Source organism: Myotis davidii, unplaced genomic scaffold (assembly GCF_000327345.1).
Source record: "Myotis davidii unplaced genomic scaffold, ASM32734v1 scaffold135, whole genome shotgun sequence".
Taxonomy (NCBI): Eukaryota; Metazoa; Chordata; class Mammalia; order Chiroptera; family Vespertilionidae; genus Myotis; species Myotis davidii.
The window spans coordinates 7,894,180-7,911,986 of record NW_006289813.1 but is presented as its reverse complement, the minus strand read 5'-3'; the positions used below and the strand labels follow the sequence as shown (position 1 = coordinate 7,911,986).

The 17,807-nt window shown below is 48.5% G+C and overlaps 1 protein-coding gene across 6 annotated transcripts; it reads right to left on the bottom strand.

Moving 5' to 3' along the window:
- Nucleotides 1-948: 948 nt before the first annotated feature.
- Nucleotides 949-17,077, bottom strand: PDCD6 (programmed cell death 6). 6 transcript variants are annotated; one of them, XM_006762447.2, is made up of 6 exons: nt 16,869-17,073; nt 15,845-15,906; nt 9,833-9,877; nt 8,433-8,591; nt 4,156-4,265; nt 949-1,684 (listed from the first exon to the last, which is right to left on the bottom strand). In XM_006762447.2, exons 1-6 carry the CDS (start codon nt 16,973-16,975, stop codon nt 1,586-1,588), a joined length of 582 nt encoding a protein of 193 aa, XP_006762510.1. In that variant the 5' UTR covers nt 16,976-17,073; the 3' UTR covers nt 949-1,585. The 6 variants fall into 6 exon arrangements, with proteins under 6 accessions (XP_006762510.1, XP_006762511.1, XP_015418572.1 ...); XM_006762448.2 differs by having other exon boundaries at nt 8,439-8,591; XM_015563086.1 differs by lacking the exon at nt 16,869-17,073 and adding an exon at nt 16,307-16,561.
- Between the last annotated feature and the right edge of the window lie 730 nt (nt 17,078-17,807).

Sequence of the window (17,807 nt, the reverse complement as noted above, 5' to 3'; positions counted from 1 at the left end):
GTGGTGTCACCCACAGGCACCTCCAGTGGCCCTAGTGTGTGGCACGGGAATGGGGACAGGGGAGCAGCAGAAGTTACTGGTGCAGGGGGTGTGGGTATGGGATTAGATGGAGATGTTGAATCCAGCGTGTTTGTGAGAACCCAAGAAGTCACCTGAGCACCTGGATGTGTGGGGTTTACCAAGTGGGTTCTAGGGTCTGAAGGCCACTTGTTGCAAATTTGGGGTTCGGGGTCAGGGGACTGACATCACTAAAGTAGAACTTGGGGTCATGTGCTGGTGCTGTGTCACAAGTGTCAACATCCAGAGAGGCACCCAATGTGAAAAGGAGTCGAAATCCTCAGAGACCCCTGTGGACCTTCCTGCACTGAGCTCACAAGGCCAGTCTCCGAGCCCCACAGATTCTCATCAGTGATGTCCTCATCCCTCCATCAAGCACCACAGATAAGAAACCCACACCCTTCCCAGGTACCCATATCCCAACCAGCAAGGTGCCCAATCACGGACATGCAGGGCCACCCAATTTCTGACAACCATCCAGAACCCAAATATCCACACAATGTCCCCCAAATTCTGGTTTGGGAAGCACACTTAAAAGGGGGGAGTGCCCTGGCCAGTGTGGCTCAGTTGGTTGAGCACTGTCCCATGAACTCAGAGGTCACCAGTTCAATTCCCAGTCAGGGCACATACCCAGGTTATGGGCTCGATCCCCAATAGGAGGCAGTCGATGTTTCTCACAACCATGTTTGACTCTCTCTCCTTTCTTCTCTAAAAAAAATAAAAACATATTTTAAAAAGGGGGGGAGGGACAGAAACAGCCTAAAGCAATTCCACGAGTGGCAGGGCCAAGGGTCATGGGCTGTCAGATCACACACTCACTTCACTTTCATGTTTGAAAACAGACCATAACAGGGCAGAGTGAATCATTAGTAAATGACAAGAACACGCCTCTAAACTACATTTGGATTTTTATGTTCAAAGTTGTTCTATGAAATTTAAACACACTCCTGTAAGAGGACCAATTATATCTACACATTTCCACAAGTGAGTCATGTGGACAACCGAAAATGACCTCAAGGTGTCCAGAGCCCCTTGAAGCTCCCCTCATGAGCACATCAGAGATGGCCTGGGACAAGGGGAATATTGCTTTATTGCATACCTTGCATATTCAAATGAATACAATAAACCCCTTTTAAAAAGTAAGGCACATGAAAAGCCTTCTGTGCAAGTTCTGTATTATTTTAAAATTCCTATTGGCTAATAAAAGTATTTCCACTATAGAATTGGAGCTACATAGAAAAGCACATGATAAGTGTTTGACATGCAGAATACCTGAAACATTATCATATCTTACCTCATGGCACAATTAAACAGTCCCAAATCAAATGTCTGTATCTGAATAGCAATATGACTATTGTTACAAGTGCAAAAATGTTAATCAGATGATCCACGTATGTACAGTTGGGTCCCCAAGTATTAACTATATAAAGACAACAGCATTTGTGCTCCGTTTCACTAACGGTAAGAGATTTGGCATTTTCAGTCTTTTTTTTCCGTAAGTCATGTTGCTATTTATAAAAGGCCAGTGTTATACGATGCTGAAGACCATGGAGAGATACTGTTCATATGACACCTGAATCCAGCCGTCCTGATCTGTATCGTAGCGTCTGAATATATCTGTCAGTCTCTGAGGAAGAAAACCACAGGCATTTAGATCTTGATATTAAAGGAACAGAATAAATTTGGCAAAAAGACATTTAGGAACCCAATTTCAGCAGCACTCATGTTTCCACATTCCCTGACAAAACCAGCACAGGGAGGCACATGTGGGGGATCCCAGCAGGTGAGGGCCAGCGCACATCATGCAAGGGCAGGTCTCCCTTCGCCAGCTCAGGGTCCATCCTGCCCCCCACATCCTCCTGTCTGCCGATCCCCCACCCCAGGGCTCCACCTTAATTTATTCATAAGCCTGACCATCTAGGTAAGGTCAGGAGCAGGAGACCACCAGTACTCAAAGGCAGGGACATTCAAGTAAGGGCTGCCCCAGAGGACAGGGCTGCAACCACAAGATTCTGAAGAATTATAATGACAAGATAAGAAAACAATGCCCAGGTTCATGATGGCCTTGGTGCCCAGCCAGCTGCCCAGGGCGGGGCCTGGAGAAAGGCTGGAGCCTGGCCGTGTGGGCTGCACCTGCTGCAGTCTCCTCAGGGCTCCCTTGGTGTCAGCCAGGAGCATCCCAGCATGTGTGCAAGGCAGCGGCAGAAACCACCAGTGGCTTAACTCTGGCTTGAAGAACAATGGGCAATCTTTCTTTCTCCTTTTGATTTTTTTAAATTTATTGATTTTAGATAGAGGAAAGGAGGGAGGGAGAGGAAGAAAAAAAGAGGAAGAGAGAGAAAGAGACATGAATTGTTGTTTCACTTATTTATGCATTCACTGGTCGATTCTTATATGTACCCTGACAAAGAATCGAACACACAACTCTGGCATATCAGGATGACACTCTAGCCAACTGAGCTACCGGGCAGGTCTGGGCAATCTTTCTTTATGTTTTAATTGTATTTTTCCAAGATTTCTACAAATTTTCATGTTATTTTATCAGAAACAATTTTTGAAAAGCCTTTTCCTTTTCGAAAAGAGGCAGAAGGAGGAATATATTTTCAAGGCTTTTTGCTCATGGCCCGCAGTTTTCTTTTCGATGTCCCACCTCTTTCCAGCATTCAGGGTCATTCTGGAAGGGTGGGTGGGACTAGAAACTGGCAATGAGGCCCTCGGCATAGCTGGAAGCCTGCCTGGAAGCAGTGGCTGGCTTGGGCGAGCTTCTGCGGGAGGGGCGGCGATTCATCGCATCACCCCAGCTGCTGAGCTACCAGTATATGCAGTAACCTTTGCTTAGGCAGAAATACAAAGATCAGATATTTACTACGGGCCATAACCTCAAATGAAAGTTCTTATTCTAAAGCAAATCAGATACAGACCCTAATGAGATTTTACACTGCACCTTTCCTAGGGTGTTCAAACTGCTAACACGTCACCCAGCCACACAGACCCCGAGGCAGAACGAGGTCAGGCCCTCCTGTCCCAGAGATCCGAAGCGTAAGAGTTAATAAACCTGGGTCTGGAGAGACCAACCCACCAGACTTCTTCACTGGTAAAGAAATCAGAAAAACTTCACTTTTGACTGACCTATCATTTGAACAGGAAAATTTAAAAATGTGAGAATGTTTTCAAAAATTCCAAATTACATTAAAAAACCTCATGCTGTTCAGTGGATCCTAAAGCTGACAAGATGGAACCTCAACTTAGATTCAAGTTGCAATGCCTTATCTTCTAGAGATGGGCTCTACTGAAATATTAATGGAAAAACACTCTTTGCCCTAAGTGGAATTTGCTCCAGAGTAATGCCGGGTGGGGGTTACAGTTATAATAATTCAATGGCAATGGGTGATAATGTTGAATCTGAGACACTGGGTTCATTTTACTGCTGTCTCTGCTACTATTATTTTGGGGGGAAATTTGTCATAATAAAAATTTTTAAAGATATAAGTTTATTAGTTCTAAAGCTTAAAATATATGGAACTCGGATCCCTACCTAGAAACTGGAGCAGGGACCTAGAAACAGGGTGGGAACAGCAGCACAGGATCGATGACTCTTCTGTCTTAAGAGGGCGTCTCTGGGTGAGCTTGTTAAGCTCTGCACTTAGTTCTCTTGGAGGGAAAGGGTGAGGCCATAGCATGGACATCTCAGAAAGGTGTGGGGAAATGGGGCGGGCAGCAGTCAGCAACTCAAGGCTTCCACCAACACCGCACAAGGACCCAAGGGCTTGGAGCCAGGTTGGGGACTTAGAGCTCACCTCACACAGGAAGGCAGGACAGAGGGAAGACCACAGGCAAAGTTTACCCATTTCCTCAGAAAGAAAATACAACAAAAATAGCCGAGTAAACAAGTAAATAACCCACTGTTTATGGGAAAACAACCTCTTCTGAATGGACTGCTTTATAATATTTGCAGGGGGAGGAAGACTACCGCTGTTTACACCTCAGTGTAACAGAAAAACGTAGATACTTCTCCAAAGACAAGACTTTTAGAAGATCCAGGAACTAATCCCCAATTCCAGAATGGCCCTTCCCTTTCTCTCCGAGGAGCCCAATTACCTGCAAGACGATACAGCCCTGGATGAAGTCGTCAAAGGCGATCTGTCCCCGTCCTTGTCTGTCAAACTTGCGGATGAGGATGTCATGAAACTGGTCAGAGAGCCGGTAGCCTTGAAAGGGAATCAGAGTAAATAGCGAGCCAGGGGAGGGCGCTTCCTCCAGGGCCCCGCTTGCCTCAGACACATGCCTCTTATCACAGCTCAGGATAAGCGGTCTGGGCTGGGGAGGGAACACACAGCACACATATATTCCAACGGACTGTAAGCTACGCGAGTCACTCAGTGGTGACCATGGCTGACAGGCCAGAGCACCTCCCTGGAGTGGGAGGAGTAACTGGAGGCAGGACCACACTGCGAGTTGAAGGATCCCGTGAACTCACTAGTTCGCATCACATCTGAATTCCGGAAGGTGGCTACTCTACAGACCACCCCACAGGGCAGCCAGGACCAGTTTCTTGAATGCAGCGCAGTGATCATTTTGAAAAGCCCGATAGCTAGCTGGAGCGTGATCCCATACACCAGAAGGTTGTGGGTTCCATCCCCAGTCAAGGCACTCATGGGAGGCAACTGATCAATATTTCCCTGTCACTTGGATGTTTTCTTTCTCCCTCCCTCTTCCTCTCTCTAAAATCAATAAAAACATCTTCTGGTGGATTTTTTTAAAGCCCTTTACCAACAGATTTTATTACAGTTATTAACCTAGACATGAAAGTTCTGAATAATTCAGCTGCCCTGGGTTAACTCATTACTAGAGAATCTCGTTTTGAAAGATCAAATATCACTGACATCTTCCAATTAAACAAAATGTAAACCTAAGGAAACAGATTCAGTGATAGGTATTTCCCCATAGAAATGAACTGATTAGGAAATTGAACATTACAAGGAGTAAGGGAGCCTCACAAAGTTCAAAGCCACTACAGGTTCATCCAATGTTACGCAGAGGGTCACCGATTCCGTTTTCAATTCACAAATGTGTCTTGAAAAGATCTCCAGGAGGAAGGTGGCTCTGAAGATGGGGAACACCCCTGGGGGCCAACTAAACCAGGACACCTACTGCCCTCCCCTCGTCACCCCACTACCTGTATGACCACGGTATTCTTACTTAGTCAGGAGACAAGATCCAGGTGCCAAAATATTTTTACTGATTTTCAGTCTTGCTGCAGTCTTTGCAAGGAAATGTACAACCACTGTCTGAGTGAATTTCACAGTTAATTACCTGTATGAACACTTAACACTTTACTGGAAAAGATTCAAACATGCAAGCATGTGATGGTACCTTTCTGAGTGGCCAGTGTGCTCTGCACGCCTGTGACTTACATCCAGGTCTCCCTCCCTACAAGCTGAGTAGAAGACAGGATGCCCGAATGAGTCAGAAAGTGACAGCTGCCACTCCTCCTGCCCTATGATTCTCATCTTACACCAGCACCTGTGCCTATGGTCAGGTAAGACCGGCCAAGGCTGGTGAGGGCTGAACTTAGGACACACTGACAAGGCCGTGCCCATTCAGGGTGCAATGGTCTCCTGCCCGACTGGAAGGACAGATAAGATAGTAACAATGACACAGTAACTCCACAATCCACGACAAGGGAAGCGACTTGTGTCACCCCTGGCATTAACTCCCAGTGTCCCTGGTCCTCAATATTACTGCAGGGAAAACAAAAGTGAAGGAAGTCAGACTAGAAAAATAAATGATGTACAAGCCATGGAAAGAATATTTATCCGAGAGGCCAAAATCTGGGAGCAGTCAGTTCTCTACGAGGTCCTTCCAGTGAAAACCCAAGTAACAATAACTAAAAGGAGGTGCCCTCTGCTCATGGCCCTGCCCCCACAGCCTGGCACCCTGGTCGGGACTGACCGCCCTTCAAATCTGGAATGCTGGCCTACTGCCTCATCCTTACCTGTGGCTGAGCACCTTTCTGCTTTAGCATAAAATGGGGGGGGAGGGGGGAATGCAGCAAAAAGATGGAAACCAGTGATAAGTTCAAGGTTCATTACACTTTCACAAAGTTTTCATAATAAACACTGCACAGGCTCAGTGGCCGCCAGGGCCGCGCGGAGGAAAGGGGAGGTGGGCCCGGCAGAGCTGCCCCGAGGCCTTAGTGCTGAGTAAACTCCACCCCGTGCTGGCGAGAGTGAGGGCTGGGCCTCGTGCACCTTCTCCTTTCCAGGTCTCTGTTCATAGCATATGGCACCTACTAATAAAATTTTTTAAACGAATGGACTATCAAATCCAGAATGTGTGCTGGTCAGTCACACAGCGTTGCCAAGGTTGGCCTGGACACCCCGATGGAGCTGACAAAGGTCAGAGGGCACCGAAGTGCTCAACCCCGACTCCCTCAAGCCTCTGCTGAGCTAAAATCATCCCCCTCTGACCCAAGGCAAGATACATATTGTTAGGGGTCAAGGCTGAAGGGAACGTTTTGCTTCTGTGGCACATTTCCTAGGTTACAACAGAAAATCTTCCAAAATAATCAACATGGGAAAATGACGACAATGTTCCTTTCACAGAAAACAAGGCTTCGGAGAAGCCCTAGAAAAAAAAAATCAAGAACCAATCACAGGAAGAAACTTTTTGGAATAACTGAAGAAATGCTGTGAAAGAGTATTTACTCTCCAGAAAAAACTCAGCAGTCAGGAAGGATCTCAGCGCCGGCAGCAGGAGGGCCGCCAGCCCTGACGGGGTCTTGCTGGGCCTGCCCAGCTCCGCCGCAGCTGCAGACACCCTGGGTCTGACCCCGACAGGGAGGCCTGAGAGTCTTCCCACCAGGAGCGCCGGGGACCCGGTGGTCACAGCACTGAGTAAAGAGGGCTCTGGGCCTCGCCAGGTTGGAAAATGCAGTTCTGTGTGTGTGATATACCTGAGGTCACAGGGCTAGGAATCACTCCTAGGATCTGGGCTCCTCCCAAGTTCTCCCAGCCTGCAGGCCCCTGGCTGCTTCCCTAGGCCCCCATCAGTCTCCCACGTAAGGGCAGAGCAAGATTAGTTGCATTCTGAGCTCCAACTCTAAGGACCTGAGGGCCACGTCTTGCCCAAACTCTGACCACACTTAGTGAGTTCCAAACAGCCTTCCTGTGCCATCAGACAGCCTCCCCCTGGTACTATGTCTGAGCTCCTAAGGCAAGAAAAGAAAGCGATAGGAAGAGAAGATAGTCATAGTGTACATAGCCAGAGAAAAATGGAGCGGGCAGGACCATGTTAACCATATTATAAAACTCGCAACACCTAGAAAATAGTACAGTATAATCTAAGTTTTATTTTCTCCGGGAAGGCATTCATAAGCAGCCTTTTAAGAAAAACATAGAGCCCTGGCTGGTTTGGCTCGGCGGATGGAGCATCAGCCTGCGAAGTGAAGGGTCCCAGGTTCGAGTCCGTCAAGGGCATGTACCTGGGTTGTGGGCACATCCCCAGTAGGGGGCGTGCAAGAGGCAGCTGAATCAATGTTTCTCTCTTATCGATGTTTCTAACTCTGTATCCCTCTCCCCCTCTCCCTTCCTCTCTGTAAAAAATCAATAAAATATGGGGGCAGCTGATTGATGTTTCTAGCTCTCTATCTCTCTCTCTTCCTCTATGTAAAAAATCAATAAAATATATTAAAAAAAGAAAAACAGAAGGGGTTTTGTAATATGGGCCCAGTGAACACTAAACCAAGTAAAATTGTCTCAAATTAGAATCTCAGTGTAACTTCAAACCTTGAACAAACCCCAACATTTCAGTTTTTCCTCTACAAAAAAATCCTAACTTCCATGCATGGGTATCAGAGGCCCACTGACCCACTCTGGAAAGGTACCATGTGCACACTCCTCACGGCACGGCACACGCACACCCTGACACGCACTTGAGAATGGGAGCTTGCGCTGATTTTAATGTTCTACCTGAGGCCCTCGATACGCGCTAGAGCTTAGGGAATCGTCACTTATGGGTATTTTATCATCTTTCTGTGTATTTTGATGTTTCATGAAATATATGCTACCCTACACTATCTTTTTCACTTACTTTAAATTGTTTCAAAGCTACATTCTCAATGTGCTTGTGATGTCATTTCAATTCACAAAAGATAAACGATTGCATAGCCCCTATCTCATTTTGGATGAAAAACTACATTTAAAAGATGCATAAAAGTCTCCTCCAATAGTAACAAAATATAAGTCTGTGTAATGTGAACAAAAATTTCACAGAGACTGGGTTAAAAAATCAGTAAGTTGAACAAAGTAAAAGAACTTCAATGGTACCTAGGTTCCAAAATGAAACATGCTACACAATCAAGGTAAGTGAATTACCAAAACCTGAAAGTGCTTGCTTGAGCTCGTTCTTGTCAATCATCCCCGAGTTGTCCCTGTCGTAGGTGCGGAAGACATTCTGCCAGTCCGTGATGTACTTCCAGACGCCTGTGAACTCGCTGAAGTTCACACCAGCCTTGTTCTCACGGTCAAACATCGCTGAGGAAAAAGGAGCGTAAGTGGTGCCCAATGAATGGAACCCCGATGTTAATCAGCAGTAAGCACAGCCGCAGCAGTTACCTCCCCAGCATGGACTCAGCCGGCAACGCCCTGAGTGCTGCTAATCATGCTCGTTGGCTGAGTCAGGGGTGAGATCAGCTCTGCTGGGGTGGGACAGGGGGCCTGTCACCCAGCCACAGCCCCCCATGAAAAGGAAAATGGAAGCAAAACACACTATTAGAGCCACAATAAAAAGGATTCTTTACACTAAAGTAGGTTCTACAGAAGCACGGCCACTTGCGGGTGCTCTGATTTTGCCAGAGCTAAGTGCCCCTTACTCCCAGCTCCTAGTTCTGGGCCTAGAACATGGGGCCCCCTCCATTTCCCAGGACTGACATCCTCCAGTGGAGGTCACTCAATGAGAAAGAGATTCTACCGGCTTTAATGTTTTCTTAGAACTGCCTTTCATTTTTTAAAATAATCATCCCAATTCCAGGTCCAAATACAAAAGAACTACCACTACACTTACATAAAATTGCAAAATGGCTGCCCTGGCTGGTGTAGTTCAGTGGCTAGAGCATTAGCCTGCACAACAGATGGTCTCAGGTTTGATTCCCAGTCAAGTGCACATACCTGGATTGCAGGTCCGATCCCTGCCCCCAGTCAGGGCCCATGTGGGAGGCAACCAATTGATGTGATGTTTCTCTCTCTCTTCCCTCTCCCACCTCCCTTCCATTCTCTCTAAAATCAATGGGAAAAAATATATCCTTACTCCTCAGGTGAGGATTTTAAAAAATCTATTAAAAAATTTGCAAAATGGCTAAACTATATGATATAAGAACTGTATGAATTATTGCCATAAAGAAAATGATAAGTCATTTGGTGTCTCTTCAGGCAAGGCGATGATGGAAGCCTATATCCTGAATGCTCTCAGTTTGGTCAGAAGTACACTACATTCAGTGACGCTTCATGTAATAAAAAAGCTGGGGATGGCTCCAGTCAGTGGTTACACAGGATAAGGGCTGTGTGTGGGGCGTGCAGTCCGGTGTGTTCATGAAATCTTCAGGGTTGGAAGGAACGATCGGATGTAAGTTGACAGTAAAGAGTCAGTGAGGGGACAGAAGGGCGGGATGAAGGCCCACACCTGACTGGAGTTGGGGGAGAATAAGGCAGGAAGCACACGCTGCACCAGCAACCCACCCGTCTGCCTGCACAGGCATGACACCATCGCCCTTACTTACATATGATTGACCTGACAGTCACAGGATTAAATGGAGTCCAGGTGCCTGAAAACAAACAGGAACTAAAGTAAAAAAAAGAGATTTGTACCTTCATTGATTTTTACATTCAGTAAAAACAGTCAAAAAATGCTTTTAATGTGGGGGGAAAGCCGTATCTCTGCCCATCCCCGACTTGTATAAAAAGAACCCCTTTTAAAATACACCCCCCCCCCCACACACACACAAACAACTGTTTCAGTTCTGGGTGGGACATAGAGAGCCATTCTCGACCTTTGAGCTGCAGAGGGCTGGAGAGTCTGCAGGTGCCATGCCTCACACTTAGGGACACTGGGCACTGCAGCACCTCCCAAGTGCCACTCCCACCCAACTCAGGGCTTGTGCAGGCTTCTCTCACCCTCACATGTACCCCTCCAAATGCATGCACACCCTCCACCCAACTCCTACCTGCCCTTTAAGCCTTGGGTGAAATGCTTCCTCAGGGAGCTTTCACTGAATGCCCCAATCCAGGTCGCTTAGATAACTCCATATGCTCTGCCCGCACCTCTGACTGCCCCTTCAGACACCTGCAATGGCCATTACTCCAACAAGGCCAGTCCTTCCAAGAGAATAGGGGCCACCTGTCCCCGGGCATGACACACATGAGTGCTGGACAGCACCTGTCTGCAGGTGTCACAGACCTTTGGGGGGAAGGTAGGCAGGAGTATGTATAGAAAGGTATGAGGAAAAGTCAGTATTATTGGAAACCAGTATAAAAAGAAAACTGTTAGAGGAAAATTCCACATACAGGGGACTCTCACTGCTTCACCCATGCCTGCTGCCCCCTCCCTCCTTTAGTGGCTCCAGGCACTGAACTGGTTTTCACAGAAGATAACCCTGCACTGACTAGAAGCCAGAACCCACAGGCACCCACTGGAGTCCCTTCCTTCCGCCCTGTTCCCTCCACCTGATGCAGACTAAGTGGCCACAGGGGAAGAGTTGTGAGTTTGGGCTAAACTGAGCTGACTATGCAGAGCTGGAGGGGTTTCAGAGATGAGGCTGCACCCACAGTCCATCCCAACTGCGCACATCAACCCCGGCCGTCAGCAAATGGCTTGGGGAACAAATGTTAAACAAGAGCAGTACAAGTAAACTATTAAATATGGCTGCAAACAGTCACTCTCGTGGTGAGTGCACAGATGGCGCACCTCAGAGAGGCAGGCCCAGGAGACCCAACTGTGCTGGGGAGCCTGAGGATTGGAGGGTCTGGGGCTGAATCAATGACGTGACCTGGAAGGTGGAGCCAAGGCTATAGACATCCATTCGTCCTTGTTAACCAAATGGGACCTAACTTTCTACAGCAGTGGTTCTCAACCTTGGCTGCACATTAGAATCACCTGGGGATCTTTTTTAAATCCTGATTTCTGGGCCTCGTCCTCCAGAAATTCTGTTTCTTTGTTATGGGGTGGGGCCACGACATTAGTAACAAAGAAACAGAATTTCTGGAGGATGAGGCCCAGGAATCAGGATTTTAAAAAGATTCCCAGGTGAGTCTAACGTGTAGCCAAGGTTGAGAACCACTGTTCTACAGAAACCAGGGGCAATAACAACAGCCAACAGGTAATTGACTCCTTGTTGCGTGCTAGTTCTGTGGCCTGGTTCCCAGGCAACATCAAAGCTTACCAACCCACAATGCAGCCTAAACACAATGTGCAGACATTTCACATTTTAGTTATATTAAACATTAAATGCACCTGAGCGTCAGCCTGAAAACCTAAACAGTTTCTGCAGGAAATCACACTGCAATGCCAAGAAAGCAATTCCAACAGCACTTGAAGGCAGAGGACACAGCTATAGGTGGGTTTTGTCCACAAGCCCTTCTCCTCCAGCGAGCCTCTCTCCCAGGTTTCCTTTGCCAGCTGCACATTCCAACATTCCCATCTGCTCCTCCCAGTAACCACCGTGTCCAGGAATAATTGAAGCAATAGATTTCCTGTCAGACTTTTCCATAGAAATGTAAGTTCACTGTATAAGTCTTATCTCAACTTCATCTCAACCAAAGAAAATAGAAACATACTATTATTTCCCCCGTAAGGTGAATACTCAACATTTCACCGATAATTTGGGAACAGTAGTAAAACCTTAAGAAGCAATGCTGCACGAATGGTGTCCTTACGGAACACGCTGCCATCTGCGGGGTGGTCGGTCAGTCATCACTGGGGGCTTCAGTGTTTTCCCACTTAAACTCCAAGTACATAAATGAGTTTAGGAATTTATATCTGCTCCCTTCTCAACAGGGGAAATCCCATTCTGCTCTGGGATAATATATTCTGTCTTTTTACTCTCCAAAGAGTTTTCTTTCTTGAAATTATATCCTATTTACCACAAATTTTGGTTGATGTAGACTTTAGAGATGGTTAAGGGGTAAGTCCTTATAACATCTTGCATAGGAACAACTCAAACATCCAAGTACTTGGAATCTTTTTTGGGGGGAACAGACTTCCCATCATCACTGGCGATCTCTGCACTTCCCTACCGCAGACCCAGAGTCCAGCTGTCCTGGCCTGTTTTGCCAGAGGAACTTGTGAGGAGGGGGTGGAAGCACCACAGGGTCCAGATGTGGTTCAACGCATGGTTTGCGAGGACTTTGGTGCCTCTTCAGGTTCAGCAAAATCCCACATTTCACCAGTCATCTTTAAATAGCTACGACTGGAAATATGGCCTTTCTGAAAAGCCATCTGAAGACTGACCAACAGTACAATGCCTACACCCTGTGATCTGATAAATGCCCCTTCTAGAAACCTGTTCTATGAAACTCTGGGTCCAATCATTGCAGTAGTTACATTAATGAAAATGAAAACAATCCAAGTGTCTAAGGTGAACACTGTAAACTCCACTCCGGTAGATCCAACAGTGTCTTGCAGTTCTGGACCAGGCAGGGTGGGAGCTGGTGGAGATAGGCTTGGCTGGAGGGGAAAAGGGATCCCAACTTCCAATCGTCCTGTTTTCACACCCAAAGACAGAGACCAGGAATGCTGTGACCGGCCCAAGTCCAACCCTCCTTGTTTCTATCTGAAACTCTGGTGGGTTTCTAGGAAGAGCAGATGTGACAGGCTGCACTGAGGGTCCCCAGACCTCTTTCAGGCTCAACAACTAGCTAGGATGACAACATTCACGGTCAGTTTGTTAGAGCAAAAGGACAGAGAGTAAGACCAGGAAAGGCAAGAGGATAAGTCTGGGGGGGACCAGGCACTGCTTCCAGAGCCCCCCATGAACTCACACAGGACAACTGCTGACAACACACATGAAGTGTTGTCCACCAAGGAAGCTCCCCTGAGCCTGGGAGTTCGGGGTTTCTCTTGGGGATCAGTCACGGAAGCTCCAGTTGCCAAGAGAAGTCAGGTGCTTGCCATCCCCAAACTCTCAGTGTGAATTATCCAAGCAAATGGATGCAATGCGCTCAAGGCCTTCAGTGGGCAAAACACTCTGAACAGTCAGAACATTCCAGAGGCAGCCATCATCCAACAGACCCTTCCTGGGAGTGTGTAGGCTCTGAGTAACAGCCTGCTGAGTCAGCCTCATCCCCATGCAGGCAGATCGGGCTGGGGCGAATCTCACTCCCTCTGCTGCGTCTGGGCGACAAGCACCATCACCCACGACACTGGGCTGGGGCAGGAGAGGGATGCAATGTAGGGGCTATCTGCTAGGATGGTCTCGTTTCTTCAAATATGGGCTCCTCAAGATAGCTGGAACTCTATTTTTGTAAAAATACCTTAAAAACATGAATTACTATTTTTTATAGCATAGCTAAAAATGCCTCCTCAAAAAACATCAATATCTTATGTTAAAGCAAACCTTAAAGCACAAAAAAGGGACTAGAGAAAATTTTAAAAAAACACGTAAAAGTCAAGATAGTTTGTGAAAGGTTATTTTAAAACGAAGGCACAAGAACAGCCTTCTCTCTCTTCAAACCCACTGACCACACACGTCCTGAGAGCAGTCATTTTTGGAGGCTTTTGTACAAAGGACTCAGTGTGTGGGACCTACAAAAGCCCTTTTCCAAGGTGGTTTCAGCTCGACTTTAACAGAGAGCATGCCAAACCACAGGTCTAACTAAAGTGAGAGGCTATGCTGTTCTGTAATTTGTTTCCCACCAGCAATAAATAAAAATGATTTTCTGAAATAGCCCAAAGTCCAGTTCTAATATGAAAACAAAACCCCATTCCTGCCCTAACCAGTTTGGCTCAGTGGATAGAGCGTTGGCCTGCGGACCAAAGGGTCCCAGGTTCGATTCAGGTCAAGGGCATGTACCTTGGTTGTGGGCACATCCCCAATAGGGGGTTTGCAGGAGGCAGCTGATTGATGTTTCTCACTCATCGATGTTTCTAACTCTCTATTCCTCTCCTTTCCTCTGTAAAAAAAAAAAAATCAATAAAATATATATATTAAAAAAAAAAAGCCCATTCCTGGGAGAAAAATCAAAACTGAAAATAACTTCTATTGTATCAGCTACAGGAACTCAAGGAGGGGTGAAAAGAACCGCCGTTGTCTACCCAGTAACCCACTGGCCCTCATTTAGGAGACAGCTACAAAAGTGTTTATAGGAGCAGGAGAGAAAGGAACACATCAAAGAAAAAGAAATGCTGTTCAAAGGGGGCACCCACTGATGTGGGAGGAAAGGGGTTTGAAGATGGTGGGATGGGTGGAGTCCACCTCAGCCAGGAGAGGCCGGCACTCTAAACAGAAGGAGCAAGGACTCGAGGCACTAGAAGCATTCGGTGGTCACCTACATGGAGAGATGGTGGGACAGCACCAGCTCAGTGAGGGCCTGACTGAGCAGTAAACCTGAGATGGAATGTGAGCGGCAGCCCTGCTGTGCACCAGCGCTGTGCCCACATGCAGTGGATGTTCAGTAGGTGATACCCATCATCATCACAGTCATTAGGAAAAGAAAAGCCATCAAAGGCTCCAGCTGGCTCTTTGGCCAGTAACAGTGGCAGTAACACCACTATTCCCCATCCCAGCAACAACACGGAGGCTTGCTTTGTGCCAGGCTCACACCAGCGTTCTGCATGCATTTTCTTGATTTACCGGCCCATTAACTGTGGGACACAGATCCAGAAAGGTCAAGTCCTTGCTCAAGGCCACATTCCTAGAACTGGTAAAGCCAGGACTTGAATCCAAGCAGGCTGACCCCGTGATGCCACCGAGCCCACCCCTTCCAGCAATTTAGAGTATCTGACCATCACTCTCAACTAAACAGATTTCACACAAACCTGGGCCACACTCTCAAAACTTATAGCAAATGAACAAAAGGAGATGTCCAAATAGATCACAAATCAGTCCTCACTCACTGCAAAAAAGCTCAAAAGAAAAGCCTTAGCCAGTAGGGCACTCTCACTGTGGTGGACAACATCTGTAACATCTGATCACAATTAACATATGAGGTGAAGAAATCACCCGTTTTGGTCAACACTCAGGAAGTTTTAACCCAGGATTTGCCGGACTGTAGCCTGCTGGTTTTCAGTGCTCTGTCTTCTCCTGGGCTAGTGTAACGCTAATAGTACTTCCCCAATTAATCAAGTTGAAATGGGCAAGAACTCAACTCCATGGAGAGCTGGCAACACACCACCCACAAGGACTGTAACCCTCATCCCTAGCTGAATGCCTATAATTCTGCCACTGACAAGACCACCTCCCCACAGTCCGGTGGCCTCTGGAACCTTTGTAATCCTCTCCAGGAGGGTCGAAAAGATTACCTAAGAAATTCAATGATCTTCAAGACACCTGAAGGATACCTGTAGAAAGCTAAACTTCCTATCCCTCCCAAAAACCTACCCTCCACCCCGCGTTTCTCAGCCAGTGTTTCCCTCTGCTCATCCACACAGTCGTTCCGAAAGGCATTTGGAGTGGCACTGACAACAACCAAGAAACCGCTTGACAAAATAAATCAGAAGCACCTCCACCACGTGCCAGTAATAACAGTTAGGTGTCAGGCTTGCAGTGCAGAAGTGCTGGTGGCCAGGTCCCACTCACCATTGGAGAGTGCTTGCTGAAGCTCATTGTCGGATATCACCCCGCTTCTGTCTTTATCAACCCTACAAAATGAAGACCAATTCAGCTGGTGATGAACAGTGTATGAGAAGCACATCATGGCAAGCACCAACGTTTAACCCCACTGGCCATCCTGCATTAATTCTGGCGTGTTCCTTCCTCCCACTTTGTTCTGCTGGGGATTAAGTAGTCTCTGGAGCTCCTTCACCCCACCTGCTCCAGCCCACGTCGGTTCTCCCCAGAGTGGCCTAGTCGTTTTTTCACTCTCGTTTTCCTTTCCTGGGTCTTTCTCTTTGATTATCCCTTGACCTGAGTTATGCCTGCACCAGTTTCTCTCTTGTTCCTTTCTCTCAATCAAGTCATTCCGTGACAATGAGTCACTCACTTTTCCTCATTCATTCACCGGAAGGACGGCCATGGTCCAGAGCCCAGGTAAAAGATCACCTGTCCCGGCGGCCATCACGCTCCAGCTTCTTTCCTGACTGCTGGCATTTTAATAGCGCTGGAGCAGAGTCTTGTTTCTGTTTATCTAAAACTAGCATCGCCAGGAGACTGTCCCGGACGAGCAAGAACCCGCCTTTCAACTGCGGGCACTCGGCTGTTAGGGGGTAGGGGGTGAAGGCAGAGCTCCAGGGAAGTCCACGGAGGGCCTGAGCCACACCTCGGGAGGGGCCGGTGCGAAGGAGGGGCCTGCGGCGAGGGAGAAGCCCAGAGACAAAATGGGACACAGGGCGTGGGACCGGAGGGGAGTGAACAGAGCGGAGGCCTCGGGAAAAGTTAGCGGGGGGGGAGTGGGGGAAGAATGGGGCAGGAGGCCAGGGGAAGGCTGGGGGAGGCGGAACAGAGACCGGGAGACACGGGGAAGAGAAGGTGGAAAAGGGAGCAGGAGACTGCGGAGAGGCCGGGGGTGGCCCGAGTGCAGTCGGGCGGGGGGGATGGGGCAGGAGGCCGGGAAGAGGAGCGGAAACCGGCGGAGTCCCGTAAGCGCCCGCGCGCCCGATCTCACCTCTGGAAGACGTTCCACGGGAAGCTCTGGTCCGGCAGCGCCGCGCCCACGGGTGGGCCGGGGCTTGGGCCGGTCCCGGGGCCTGGGCGGTAGGGGTAAGCGGCCATGGGCCCAGGGGTGCGGCTAGAATGGGGAGTCAGAGGCGACACGGAACGCCTCGGGGTAGCTCCACTTCCGCCTCTGCTGGAGGCGTGGCGTACAGTTACGTCACTTCTGGGGGAAACAGGAAGTGCGAGTCTCCGGGAAGGTCACGGGGCCTGACGCTGCCAATCCATTCGCGGCCCCGTTGCCAGGCAACGCCAGAGTCAAGTCGCTCGAGGGGCCAGCGGCCTCTGGGTACCGCTTCCGTCAGCCTGGCAGAGCGCACATGAGGAAAGGAAGGGGCTCCACTCGGGCACGTTTAATTCCTGCATCCAAAAAAGGCATGAAAGCGTAGGATATCGAGGGGAGAACGTGTGTGGGATACACTTGCGCTTCTCAGGGTTTTCCAGTCCCTGTCCCCGCCCGCTTCCTCAGGTCGGGTCACCGTGCGCTCTTCCAGGGCCTCACCAGCGGCTCTCCAGTGCCTGCGTACCCGGGAACCCTCACGCTCCCGTCCGGGCTTCTCCCCTTCTCCCGGTAATTGACACCGACCTCAACTGGACGGTGGTACCACTCGGAGCATTTTTAGCGAGGTCCCCGCTTAAGGGCACTCGCGTCCCGGATCTGTGCGCCAGCCTCGCCCCTCCCACCCAGGTCCGGACTCTGAATTCGTTCCAGTGCTTCCATAGACTTCCAGCTTCGCAGGTTTTTAAATTCTTGACTCAGTGATGGCTGACTTGTTTCATCCTCAGAGCTGGGGAGCATTTCTTACCAGAGCGCGGAAGGACCAGGAGCCAAGGACGTGGCGCTTTATCGGAGGCACCTGAGACTTTGCTCCCTGTGGACAGGAATCCATTA